Genomic DNA, 12,495 nt, shown 5'->3' on the forward strand with positions numbered 1-12,495 from the left:
GCACTGGGCATGTCCAGCAGCTTCATGGATACTCCCTGTCCACGGATACTCCCGCTGTGGAGCAGCTCACAGGGGCACCAGGCACGGGCAGAGGCCAGGGCGGGGTGGGAGCCCGCACTGCGAGGACCCGCCTGCCATCATCTGAGTGCCAGCCCCTGGCCCTCGGCTGGCCTGTCCTCACTCAGGCCCTGGGAGACACGGGCACCCGCCCGAGGGCACAGGCACAGACAGGCCCCCCTCCACCTCCGGGCTCGGGCCCTCCCCCCACACAGCAGAAGGGGCGTCGGAGCACAGGGCTGCCTGCGTGTGTCCGGCCTCCCTGGCTCCCTGCTGCCAGAGTTCCAGCCAGGACGCCAGGGCGACAGAACAGCAGGGAAGGCGTCTGCTTCGGGTGCAGCCAATCAAGTTCAGTCCCCGGAGTCCCATATGGCCCCCGGAGCATTAAGAGAAGGAATTCCTGAGCACTGAGACAGGAGTGGCCTCCCCCATAAACAAACAAGAAGAAGAGCAACAACAACAAAACAGAGAAGGCCAGCAGGGTCGGGAGCCCAGCTCACTCTTTCCTGCGGGCCGACTTCCGCTTCTCCTCGTTCAGCTCATGAGCGGCATCCCGAAGTTTGACCTCAGAGCCCGGGATGCTGGCGGGGATTATGTCCAGCTGCAGACTCTTGCTCTGCGGGGCGGAGGGCGGTGAGCGCACCGGGCCGGGGCAGCTGCCCCGCCCCCTGCACACGAGAGCATCTACCGATTTGTTGGAGTCCGAGGAGATGCCCAGCGCTTTCTCCAGCGAGGTCCGGTACTTCTCCATCCGCAGGGAGAAGTCGCGGTACCGCTTATCCACGGCCGTCACGCATTTTTTGATCTCTGTGGCATGGGCATGCCCCTTTTCACAAAAGCCGTCCGCCAGCTGAATTAACAGCTTCACCCTCTCTTTGGTTTGCTGCAAAAACACAAACACGAGGGAGAGGATTGTGAGGCCCATGCGCCGGCCAGCCGGGCCGGACGTAGCAGCTGCCGGCCCTCAGCCCGAGAAGATTCTGGTTCATTCTACATTGCGTCCAACACAGCGATGCGGGGGCAGCCCACCTATCCACTCCCTGGCCCTCTGCTCACCCACTCTCCTGGACTGCCCCCAAACACCGCCTTTCTAACCCGAGAGAGAGAGAGAGGGGGGGGGGGGGCGGGGAGAGACCTAGTCGGTCTTTCTCTGCATCTGCCTCTGGTGAGACTCAGAAGAATGAACAGTAGAATGCAGCGTGTGTGTGTGTGTGTGTGTGTGTGTGTGTTTGCACGCACTCAAGAGCATGTGAGTGTGAGTGCGCGTGCGTACGAGAGGGAGTGTGTGAGCCCGGTACTTGTGAGTGTATGGCTGTGAGTTGATTGTACGAGTCTGAGTGTGAGAGTGGGAGTGTCTGCCTATGTGTACACAAGTCTGCATGTGTGAGTGAGCATGTGTGTGTGTGTGTGCGTGAGAGGGAGGCTGTGAGTGTGCCTGCATGCCTATGTCGAACGTGTCTGCACGTGCCTGTATCTGCATGTGTGTCTGAGTGTCTTTCCCTGACTTTCTCCGGCACAGCTGCACACAGGCCCTGCTCTGCCCCTGAACTCGGGTCAGTGCAGGGATGCGGGCGGGGCCCGGCCTGCATCAGACCCCAGCCCTCGCCGTCACAGGCGTTTGAGCCACTGCCCACCCACCGCCGTCCTCCACGTGGTCTGCGGGCCTCTCCCCGCAGAAGCGCCGTGCAGCCACATTGCATATCCCCAGCAAGTGCCCCCCAAGGCCCTCTGGCCTCTGCCACTCTGCTGACTGTGTTCACCCTGGCTTCCGGGCCTTCTGACCCCTGCCAATCCCCTGGCGGTGTCTATACTGGCCGCCTGGCCCACTGATCTTAGTTAATCTCCTGGCCGTGTTCACACTAGCCACCAGACCCTCTGACCCCTGCCAATCTCCTGGGTGACAGTGGAATTGGGGCAAGCCTGACCCACCCGTCTCCCACCCATAGTGAATGCGCGTCCTGAACACCGAGAAGCTGCTCTCTGTTCCCTTCCGGACGCCACGCGCCTGTCCCAGGCCAGCCCCCCAGTCACCCATCACAAAGCTGCCCTCGGTGGCCCCCTGCGCTCTGCCTTCTCTACGCCCCTCTGCCAGGCCGGGGGCGCCACACTTCCGGAAACTGACATGGGGCCCTGGGCAGCCGACCTGGGCTCAGTCCTGGATAGCCCATGTGGGCCCCTGAGCCTGTCAGGGTTTATCCTTGAGCACAGAGCCAGTAGTGAGCCCTGAGCACTGTCGGGTGTGGGCCCGAGTCAAACAAACAAAATAACCAAAATAAATACAAATTTTTAGGAAGGAGAAAAGCAAACTCTGGGCCTCCCCACCCGTTGCTGGTTCTGGCCCATGCCAGGCCATCTTCCAGACGTGCCTTCCGCACGCTCTGCTCCTGAGGGTTCCACACCTCCTGGCCTCTTCCTGGGTGAGCAGCGAGAAGGGGACAGGCGGCTGCTCTCTTCAGGTTCCGCCCCCTACCCCGCAACTGCTCAGGGGCCACCAGGTAAAGGTTCGCCCCAATTCTCTTGCTTCTTGTGTCTAGAAAAGCAGTAAACCTGGGCGCTGTACAGGTCACCCCCTCACAGCCTCCTCGAACAGCAAACACAGACCACGCAGCCCTTGCGACCACCTTCCACCATAAGCCAGCACCCCTGTGGCGACCTGAGGAGAGGATATCACCACCATGACACACCTGTGTGCAGGCGAGGCCCAGAGACCCGTCACAGGGACCAGATCCTTACCTGCAGCGGCAGGACCTAGGGCAGCCCCCGCGGTGCCTGCCTGAGACTGCCCACAAAGTGCCCACAGAGGCCAGTGTGCGGCCACTGGGCTGTACGCCGCCAGCACTGGAGCTGGGGTTCCAGGAAGGAAAGCAAGAGAGGTGTGGGGGCAGAGGCAGGTGCTGATAGGGAGCGGAAGGGCGCACCGAATCGCCAGGATACAAAATAGCCAAGGGCAGGATACAAAGGGATACAAAGTAGCGAGTGACTCCCAGGGAGCCTGGAAAAGCCAGTGAGGGGACAAACCCCACCTGGCATTTGGGCTCTTGGTAGCCGGACGCAGAACCTGCCGCAGGCAACTCACTTTCCCACCCTTGACCCTGACGGCACTTGGCCCCCTCCACGCGGGCCCTGTCTGGGAAGCCCCCCTCCTCCCAAGGGGCCACCTACCCCCAATCTTTGAGGGGCCCCAGGCTCAGGGGGTGCGTCTGAGTCTCTGCAGGCTTGGCCGTGGGGCGACGGGGAGGGAGGCGCCCACCCACTCGGGCTTGATCTACACCAGGTGGGTGTGGGTCTGACTTGCTGCCTTGGGGCGTGGTGTGGAAATGAGTCCCGCTCTACGGTCAGTGCACAAGGCGGGGCTGTGGCAGGGCTTGGGCCCAAGCAGGGCCAGGTCTGGGGCAAGGCCTGGGCCTGGGGCCTGCTTGGGTGGCTGGGGTGGGGCCTGGGCTGGGACTGTGGGCCTGCCTGCAGAGGGGCCTGCGGGGAGGGGTGGGGGCTGGGGCGGGCCTAGGGCAAAGCAGGGGTAGGGCGGGGCCAGAGTGGGGCGGGGCGGGGCGGGGCGGGGCGGGGCCTCCGGAGGCCTCACCTTGGCGGTGATCTGGAACTCCTCGTGCTCCTTGAGCAGCTCCTGCGTGTGCTGGAGGCTGGAGCCCGTGGACGTGTGGGTGGACAGGTAGAAGTCCCCGTTGTCGTGGATCCACTCCAGTGCCTGCGGGGGAGGTGACAGGTCAGTGCAAGTCATGGGGTCTTCTCTCAGGGGGCCAGGCTTCTGCGGGGGGTCGTCGGCCGGCATTTGGGAACAGGGTCACCGCAGAGAGCACTAGTGGGCAGGTGTGGGCTGGGAGACTGTCACTGGGCAAGCCCCGGTGGCCCGGCGGGGAGCTCTCCGCCTTCATTCCTGGGCCTGCTGCAGTGACCATGTGTGTGGGGGAGGGGGGGTGCCCCCTCACCACAGCCGGGAAACCCCCCTGCTGGGGCCAGCTGGTGAGGATGAAGCATCACACGGCCACACAGGTGCTGCCGTTGGTGCTGATGAAACAAGCAGAGCCATGCGGGCCACCTGGCTGACCCTCCGCGGGGGGCACAGTCTGAGCCCCTCCATCCCATCCCGCTTTCTCAGATGGGTTCCACAGGCTCACAGCTGCTGCGGCCTCTGGCCAGCCTCTCCCGGGGAGGCCACGCCCTGGGCCAGAAGCTCGGAGAAGTCGCCTCCTGCCTGCCTTCTGTGGTTTCAGCCACCCCCTGGGACTTCCGGGTCTCCCACGGCCACGGCCCCGAGGGACAGGCCACAGTGCTGGTAGCAGCTGGGACAAACACCGGCAGAAATGACAAGGGCGCCAAGGCCCACGTTAATCACAGCAGCTCGTTGGTCGGGAGCTTCCAGGGAGTCAGGCCGGGCAGCTGAGGGGGAGGCGCCTGGCGCTGGTCCTTGACCTCTGGAGGACACGGAAGGGGCAGGGTCGGTGCTGGGGGTGGGGGACAGGCTCAGGTGGGCTGGGGGCCTCCGGGACGAGGTGTGTAGAGGTGTGTCCGCTGAGGGGTCCTGTAGGCAAACTGACTGGAGGTAGGCGCAACCCGCTGGGAGGGGCTCGGGGTGCAGACCCCCTCTCCACACCTGGTGTCTCAAGGGCTCCGGCCAGCCTTCCTGGGAGCTGCAGATCCGAGGCGGGAGCTCAGGGCCGGGAGACGCCGAGCATGGGTGGGGGGGCGAAGAGAGAAGGGATCCGGCGCCCAGGAGCACCCACAGGAGGGAGCCCACACTCAGGGAGACGCTCGGGAGGGGCGGGGCCGGGGGCGCAACATATGCCGACACTGTCCCTGGGGTCAGCAGGACCCCAACATCCGCACAGACCAGACTCCGACAGGCTGGGGATGTGGCTGGGAGGGCAAACAGGCCGGGAGTGTTTCTGGCCCTGGGGCAGCTCAGAGGGGCTGCAAGGCCAAGGGGCCGGCCCTGCACGCAGCAGGCCCGGGTTCTGTCCCTGGCCCCACATGCTCCCTGATGACCATCTGCAATAGCCCCAGAGCACAGAGTCAGGAGTCAGCCTGGAGCCTGCCGGGTGTGACCCCCAGGAGAAAGAGCTGACTTGGGGAAGGGGCCGTACGCCCTGTGAGCTCTCTGCCAAGTGGCCCCTACTCCTAGAAGGAGCAGGGACAAGCCCCAGGGGCTGAGGCCTCCGCAGGCCATGGACACGGAGCTCTGTCGGAGCCATGGGCACCGGGCGGCCGCCATGAGAGGCAGCAGGTCCCTGGGACACGCAGAGGGCCCTGGGGACGCAGGTGGTGGCCACAGCAGGACCAGCGCGGGGCGAAGGTGACTGGAACACCGACCCCTCTTCCTAGCGGCTGTGCGTGAGGCCAGCCCACCTTTCCGGCCGCCCAGGACGGGGGCTTAGGGGCTGGGGGCCTCGGCTGCGGGGGGTTCTTGCTGACTCGGCTGGAGGACAGATTTCCAGGGAGGGGGGCTGCAGAGTAGTCTTCTTTTCTTTTTTAAATTCTGAAGAGCAGGTGGCAGGCAGCTAAGCAGGAGCCCCTCTGAGCGACGTGTCTGAGCGAGTTCTGCCCCAAATGATGGAGCATTTGGGGCCCGGGGGATGGTCCCATGACAAGGGCCTGCGTCCCGGCCGCTGCTTGCAGGGTGACTCAGGACAGCCCTCGGGGACACAGCGCAGGGAGCTCCGTGTCTCGTTGGGGGTCAGCCCGACTCTCCCATAAAACGGCCCTACCCGTGACCCGAGCAGCAGCCTGGCCACGGCGGTGCCTCAGGCCCCTGACGCTAACATCACCCCACAGCCAGCGCGTGTCCCTGTCCCTGTCCCTCCGGCCTCTCCATGGAGCGAAGGAAGCCGCAGCCAGGAAGCCGGCGGGCTCCACGCGGCCCACGCCAGCGGATCAAACCTGCGTGTGGTCCCACGCCCTCCCCGCTGGGGCTCAGAGAGGCAGTAGGCGGCGTGGAGCTCACCTGCTTGGCGCTGCGCTCGAAGACCACGTACTGCTGGCACTGGTCCAGCCGCCGCTTCCGCATGGTCCAGTAGTGCAAGACCCTGTTCTCCCGCTGGAAGAGCTCGTTCAGGATATCTGCGGCGACAGGGGACATAGGCACTGGGACACAGGGGCGGCCGCCCCCGAGCAGAGCGAGTCCACACCGACCCGGCTACCGGCTTCCCGCGGGAGCCGACCTGCTGACCCCCTCCCCCACCTGCCCCTGCTCAGTGTCGTGTGTCGGTGGCGGGGCATGGGTGGAGGGACAGTGTTGTAGCTCAGGGCTACTGCAGCCTCCGCGGCCGGTAGGCTGTCTCCGGAGGTGCTGGATGCCCTGGTGCCCTGGGCTCCCCCCAGCTCCAGAGGGACCCTCAGCCCTCCTGGGAACCGCACAGCCCACCTCGTCTTGAGCAGGCTGCCAGAGAGAAGGGGTCTCTCCCGCACCTCGGTGGCCGTCAGGTGCTGACATACAAGAGCAAATGGAGTGTGCGTGCGCGCGCGCACCTGAGTATGTGTGTGTGGGGGGGTTGTGTCTAGTGAGCCTGGCACAATCTCCCCCTCTCTCACACACGCAGCTCCGAGGGGAGGGGAACAGACCCGAGAGTCACCCGCAGTAGGACGGGAGAGACATGGAGGGAGAAGAGCTTTACTACAAACTGGGCAAACGCAAAGAGCGTGCGTGAATGGCGGTGAGACCTGCGGGGAGATGCGGAGACATCTCTCTAAACTCCGAGTCGGAGGCGCTGAGCCCCGGGAGCGTGCCTGGAAGGACTGCAGCAGCAGCAGACTATTCTGGACCGGCTGTGAGCCGCTGACCAGTGCTCTGGGCATCTCCCGCGACAAGAAAATCACCTTGTCACCAATGGTGGACGTGATCGCGGCCGCGGCCACGACCGACTTCCCTGCCGCAGCCGGACGGAGCGCTGGTGCCGTGGCCACCCTCAGCCTGCTCAGCACTTCTGTCTCCGTGTCACGTCTGCCGACTTCACGGCGGCCCGCGTTTACAGGGCGACGCTCCCCCTCCTCCACCCCCGCCCATTCCGGCCCGCAGAGCTCACGCGGAGCTTCTCGCTCGTTCCCACGCACCTACTTCTTCACGTGCAGTGACGTGGCACCCCGTGTTCACAAGCTTTTCTGTTTGTTTCTGGCTTGGGGGCCACACCTGGCGGTGCTCAGGGGACCGAGAACCCAGTAGGTGCCAGGAAAGCACCTTGATCTCCGTGCCACCTGACCGGATGTCACTCCCCGGGCGGTCACGGAGCCGTGGCCAGATGCAGGGGCGCGCCAGCTCTCACTGCGCCTGCACCTCGGGCTGCTCGCGGGGCGCTAGGGCCCCCACTCTCCCCCCTCGGGCGGGGTCTGCCCCACACACTCACCCCCAGCCCGCCCGCCCGCGTGTCCGGTCACTCACTTTTCACCTGCTGCTCGGGGACCTTGGCGTGCGTCACCATGCCCGGCATGTTCACGCTGTTCCGGTGCAGGTATTTGAGGAACACGTCCGCGTTCCTCCTGGCCAGTGTGCAGGCCTGCGGGAGAGACAGCCCCAGCGGGGTGAGTGCGGCCAGCCAGGACCCCACTGTGGCCACCTGTGGAGAGGCTACGGAGGGGGTCGGGGGTGGGGGCGGCACCTGGCCCGCAGCTGACTGGTGATCTGGGGGCAGGCTCTGGTGGGGATGCTCCTGGGCCTGCTGGCTGGGTGAGCACACGGGCCCCCCACAGAGGGCAGAGCCTGGGTGGGGAGGCTGGCGGGGTCCCCACGCGAGGGAGGCGGGCAAGCAGGAGTCGAGGGGGAAAGGAGTGAGCACGGATCCCGGCTGTTGCAGGGCGGGCCGTGGGGCTGCTTTCTCCCTGATCTGGAACTGGGGCCACCTTCCTTCAGAGGCTCTATCCGCTCAGGACACGCCGCTCAGGGCCCGTGTGTGTGCGTGCGTGCGTGCGTGCGTGTGTGTGTGTGTGTGTGTGTGTGTAAAAAGAGAACATGTGAGCTTACTGGTGCTGGGCGGATCTCCAAAGCACAGACACTCTGGCCTCCTAGCAAAGGAAGCTGGCCAAGCAGGTAATTATTTTATTATCACTTGTTTTTACCGTTCTACCAAGACTCCCTTCTTAACTATACCAAGTGGGCACTTAATTTTTGTTTGACGAAAGAGACTTCATAGGAAGACGTAAAAACCATCATTCTCCCGAATGGGAAGTTCCCCCAACCTGTTGGTGCTGGGTACCCTAAACTGTGGAGACCCAGACAACTGCCCCCCATTTCCCAGACAGGTGGACCCGCTGATCCCTGTGGGCCAAGGCCCCAAGGGAGCGAGGAAGCGGAGAGAAGTTTCAGGGCCAGGCTGAACGTCGGCACCGTCGGGACAGACAGTGAGCGACCAGAACAGGGCCAAAGTCACCGACTGTCTCGGGGAACGGGTCGGGACGGCAGAGGGCTGTGTGGGGAGGTGTACCTGGAACAGTCCCGCAGACCCTGGGAGCCCCTAAAGAGCCGAAGCCGCTCCAAGGCAGGACCCCCCTGGGCCCACTGACGGGAGCCTAGAAACTCCACCTGAGGCCTTTCGGAGGTCCTGAAGGGCAGCCTGGCCCTAGGCGCTCAGACGGCCCAGCGGAAACGTGTCCTGAGAGGCAGAGCCGGGCCCAGAAGCGCAGGGGGACCTGCTGCCCACCCCACCCCGAGGAATCGGGGTGCCCCGCCAGCCCCCACCTTCAGGAACGCCTCCTTCTGCTCCAGATGCTTGCTGATCATGGGGGTGACGTGGTCCGTCTCGGAATTGGGGCCCAGCTTGTCGGCGCCCCCACACCAGTCCTCCTCCCGCTTGTACTCCTGCTCCAGGCTCTCCAGGACGCTGCACACCTGCGGCCGGCGCGGGGGAACGCTCAGTGCCGGGGAGGAGGGCCAGGGCGGGACCCTGGGGAAGGGGCACCGACGCATTTCCACGCTCGGGAACGAGCTCCGGCCAGGTCAAGGGGAGCTGAGACTGGGGCGCGGTGGGTGCAGAGGACAACGCACACGCGGGCCCAGCCCGCTTCCCAGTGACGACCAGCGCCTGGCACGGCTGCACCTCCCGCTTCAGACAGGTGACCCCCGCCCCGTCTCTGTCTCTCCCGCTCTTCATCTCTCTCTCCCCCATCTTTCCTTCTCCTCATCTGTCGCTCCCACTCTCTCCCTCCCTCCGTCTCTCTCCCACTCAACCTCTCCCCCTTCTCTCTCCTGTCTCTCCTCTCTCCCTCCCTTTCAATCTCTCCCTGTCTCTCTCTCTCTCTCTACTGTCTCTCCCTCTGTCTTCCCGTCTCTCCTCTGTCTCTTGACAAGTGTCTGGTGTGCAGGGCTGAGGGCACTGAGGGCCCCAGGTCTGTCCCTGCCGCTTCAGCCTGTGTCGCAGAGCCGAGGGGAGGAGGGGCCCCTCTCGGGGGGCCGCACCTGCTCGGAGGTCTTGTAGAAGGCCACGGAGGCGTTGACCAGCTTGAGACGGTCCTCCATCTTCAGCATGAGCTGCTGCCAGTGCGAGGCCACCTTCTCGGCGCAGTCGCGGATGGTGTCCATGTCGTAGTGGCCGGCCTGCAGCATGGCCTCTGCCTTCTGCTGCACCTGCAGGGCGCTCTGGTGCGTCTTCTGGAACGGAGATGGGGGTGCCCATCAGGGCCCGGCGGGGAGAGGCCTGGCGGCCAGTGTGCCGGGGTGGCACCCGCCCGCCCGCCGGTCCTGCCTGTCACGGCCGCCTGGGCCAAGGGGCCAGAGGACCTCGGGTGGCAGACGGAACGCACCCGAGTTTCACCTCCACCTTCCACGCTTAGGGTGAGTACGGTGGGCTGAAGGGCTAGGGGTTTTTTTGGTTTTGCATTTCCTTTTTTTTTTCTTTTTGGGTCACACCCAGAGACGCTCAGAGGTACTCCTAGCTCTGTGCTCAGGAATTACTCCTGGTGGTGCTTGGGGGACCATATGGGACGCTGGGAATCAAGCCTGGGTCGGCTGTGTGCAAGGCAAAGGCCCGCCCTGCTGTGCTCTCACTCCGGCCTGGAGTTTTTAAACAAGGGAGGCGCAGACTATTCTCACTCAGGGCCCACCTCGTTCGGCAGGAGCCTGCTTGTGGCCTCTCGAAAAGGTCCTGCGGGGATGGGGGGCAGGTGCTCCAGGAGGTACAGGTGCCAGCGGGGGGCCCAGGGTCCAGGCACACATGTGCCCTCGCCCTGTGCCTAAACGCGGGTTCTGAGAAGTCCTTGGAAACACGTCCCAGGGGCTGGGAAGGAGAGGGCTGGGCCCCAGACCCAGGTTCTGTCCACGTGGCCCTAGAAGCCCTCAGGACTGCTGGCTAACTGTGCTGGTCCCTCTCAGCGCATGCGCGCACGCGCACACACACACACACACGCACACACACACAGCCCCACTGACTCCTGGGAGCCCAGCCAGGGGAGTAGAATGGACACATATACCCGCTGGTCACAGCAGGACAGGACACACACACACCACACACGCCACACACACACACACACACACCCTCACCTCGATGGCATGCTGGAACTGCTCGTGCTCCCGCTGCAGCTGCTCGGCCTCCTGCAGCGAGCTGGCTGTGATCAGCCCGGCATTCAGCATCGACTCGCCGTTGCGAATCCAGCCCAGCACCTGAAACACAGGCAGCCCCCTGCAGCTTCCCAGCGGCCCTGCTGGGTGTGGCGGGGGCCCAGAACACACCGGCGGCTCCCCTGGGGGTTGGGGCAGGGTCGCTCACGGAAGCCCCCGGCACCCTCTTCTTTAAACCCTGTTACCCTGCAGCCTTGAGGGTGCCGGGGCCCGAGTTCTCCCAGGGTTCTGCTCCTTCCCACTGTAAGTGGGAGCCAAGAGGATGCAGGGCCCAGTGGGTGGGGACGGTCACGAGGAAACTGGTCGACAGCTCCCCAGGGGCTCAGGGGAAGATGCCCTGGGCTCCTGCGAGGGCGGCAGCCCTGCACGTGGCCGGCCTGTGCTTGGGGCCCTGGAGCACGCAGCCAGGAGTCAGCCCCGAGCACTGCGGGTGGCTCCCCGCCTCCGTCCCGCACCCCAGTACGAGGAGAGTGATTCCATCTCACTGACGCGACCCCCACCAATGCAGGGGTGAGGGACCAACAGGGCCTGGGCGCGGGTGCTGAGCCCGGTCGACCCAATCCTTCGCACCACACACGCACACATGGGTCGACGAGCACATGCATGCGGCCCATCGCCCGGCCGCCCGCCTACCTGCTTGACCTCGGCCTGCAGGTGGCGCAGCTGCACGCACTGCTCCAGGTGCTTGCGGTGCTGCTCGGCCGCCACGTCCAGTTCCTGCTGCTTCTCATGCAGGAACTCCAGCAGGTCCTGCACGCGCGTGGCCATGTCCACGTCACGGTCGCACAGCAGCTCCACGCCTGCGGGCAGCGAGCACGAGCCTGAGGGCCCACCCAGGACCCCCGGCACTGAGCCCGGGTCCTGCTGGTCACGGGGACACGGGACCCCCACAGAGGGGGCTGGGCCGTGAGGGCTCCCACTGCCACTGTCCTGCGCGTCCCCAGCAGAGGCTCGGGGGCATCCACAATGGGCCCGGGAGGAGGAGTGCAGGGGCGGGCGTGCAACGCCTCTGAAACCAACGACATACGGCGTGTGTGTGTGTGTGTGTGTGTGTGTGTGTGTGTGTGTGTGTGTAGCGACACCTGCTTGGTGAGACGGCAACTAAGGCAAGGCAGAAAGGGGGAAGGGGGCCCAAGGGCGGCAGGCTGGGATCTGCAGCCAGACTCCGTGGCCCAGGTGGTGCTGCCTAAGATTAGTTGAAGGAGCAGCACAGTTCGACCGTGGCCGTGCTGAGCTGGGCTGGGGCTCCGGTGGGCCCGTACCGGCACCCGATGTCCCGCCTCCAAGCGGCGCCGGGCCGAGCCCTGGAGGCCGCGAGCTGCCCCCGCCCCCCAGTCCAAATCGAAGGCCGCCCTGGCCGGCTGCCCGTGCAGCTTACCCGAGGCCTGCACCTCGTTCACGTACTGCAGCAGGTCCTGGCCCTGGTGGATGACGTCGAAGGTGAGGTTGTTCATGGTGAGCGCCTTGTCGGCGTGGTGCTGCAGCCGCTGCTCGGCCAGGGTGAGGTCCTCCGTGTCGAAGTCGCTCATCTGCTGCGACAGCTCGTCGTTCCACGACTCCAGGTCCGAGATGATCTGGCGGGGGGAGGGGAGGGGAGGGGAGCGGTCAGCACCCTCCGCTGGCTCCCCCTGGCCGGGTGCAGGCGGCTGGCGCCACAGGACACTGGAGTGCTGAGGACTGACTCACCGGGCAGGGCCAAACCGAGAGAAAGCCCAGAGGATAGAGAGACAGAGATGGAGACGGAGACAGAGACAGAGAGACAGAGATCGAGGGACAGAGACACAGAGACAGAGATGGACAGAGAGAGCGAGAGAGAAAGTAAGAGAGAGAGAGCGAGCGCACGCTGCTGGTGCCCAGGGCTGCCTGTGACCTGAACTCTACAG

General features: G+C 65.0%; 2 protein-coding genes across 3 annotated transcripts in view; one reads left to right on the forward strand and one right to left on the reverse strand.

The window, feature by feature from the left end:
- ANKH (ANKH inorganic pyrophosphate transport regulator) overlaps nt 1-9,732 on the forward strand; it is a 326,406-nt gene extending 316,674 nt beyond the window's left edge. The window contains exon 13 of one of the 2 annotated variants that reach the window (XM_056109063.1): nt 9,719-9,732. The gene's annotated coding sequence lies outside the window, so the exon portion shown is untranslated. Of the gene's footprint in view, nt 1-7,415; nt 7,429-9,718 lie in introns of those variants that run through there. The other variant, XM_056109062.1, reaches the window with a different exon arrangement.
- Nucleotides 1-12,495, reverse strand: part of TRIO (trio Rho guanine nucleotide exchange factor) — a 172,244-nt gene that overhangs the window by 66,350 nt on the left and 93,399 nt on the right. The window contains 10 exon segments of the mRNA XM_056109061.1: nt 558-673; nt 746-940; nt 3,638-3,760; nt 6,014-6,129; nt 7,445-7,559; nt 8,738-8,887; nt 9,455-9,646; nt 10,535-10,654; nt 11,246-11,412; nt 11,991-12,186. Of these exon segments, the coding sequence (XP_055965036.1) occupies nt 558-673; nt 746-940; nt 3,638-3,760; nt 6,014-6,129; nt 7,445-7,559; nt 8,738-8,887; nt 9,455-9,646; nt 10,535-10,654; nt 11,246-11,412; nt 11,991-12,186 (1,490 nt within the window).

This window comes from Sorex fumeus, unplaced genomic scaffold, assembly GCF_029834395.1.
Source record: "Sorex fumeus unplaced genomic scaffold, SorFum_2.1 ptg000264l, whole genome shotgun sequence".
NCBI lineage: Eukaryota > Metazoa > Chordata > Mammalia > Eulipotyphla > Soricidae > Sorex > Sorex fumeus.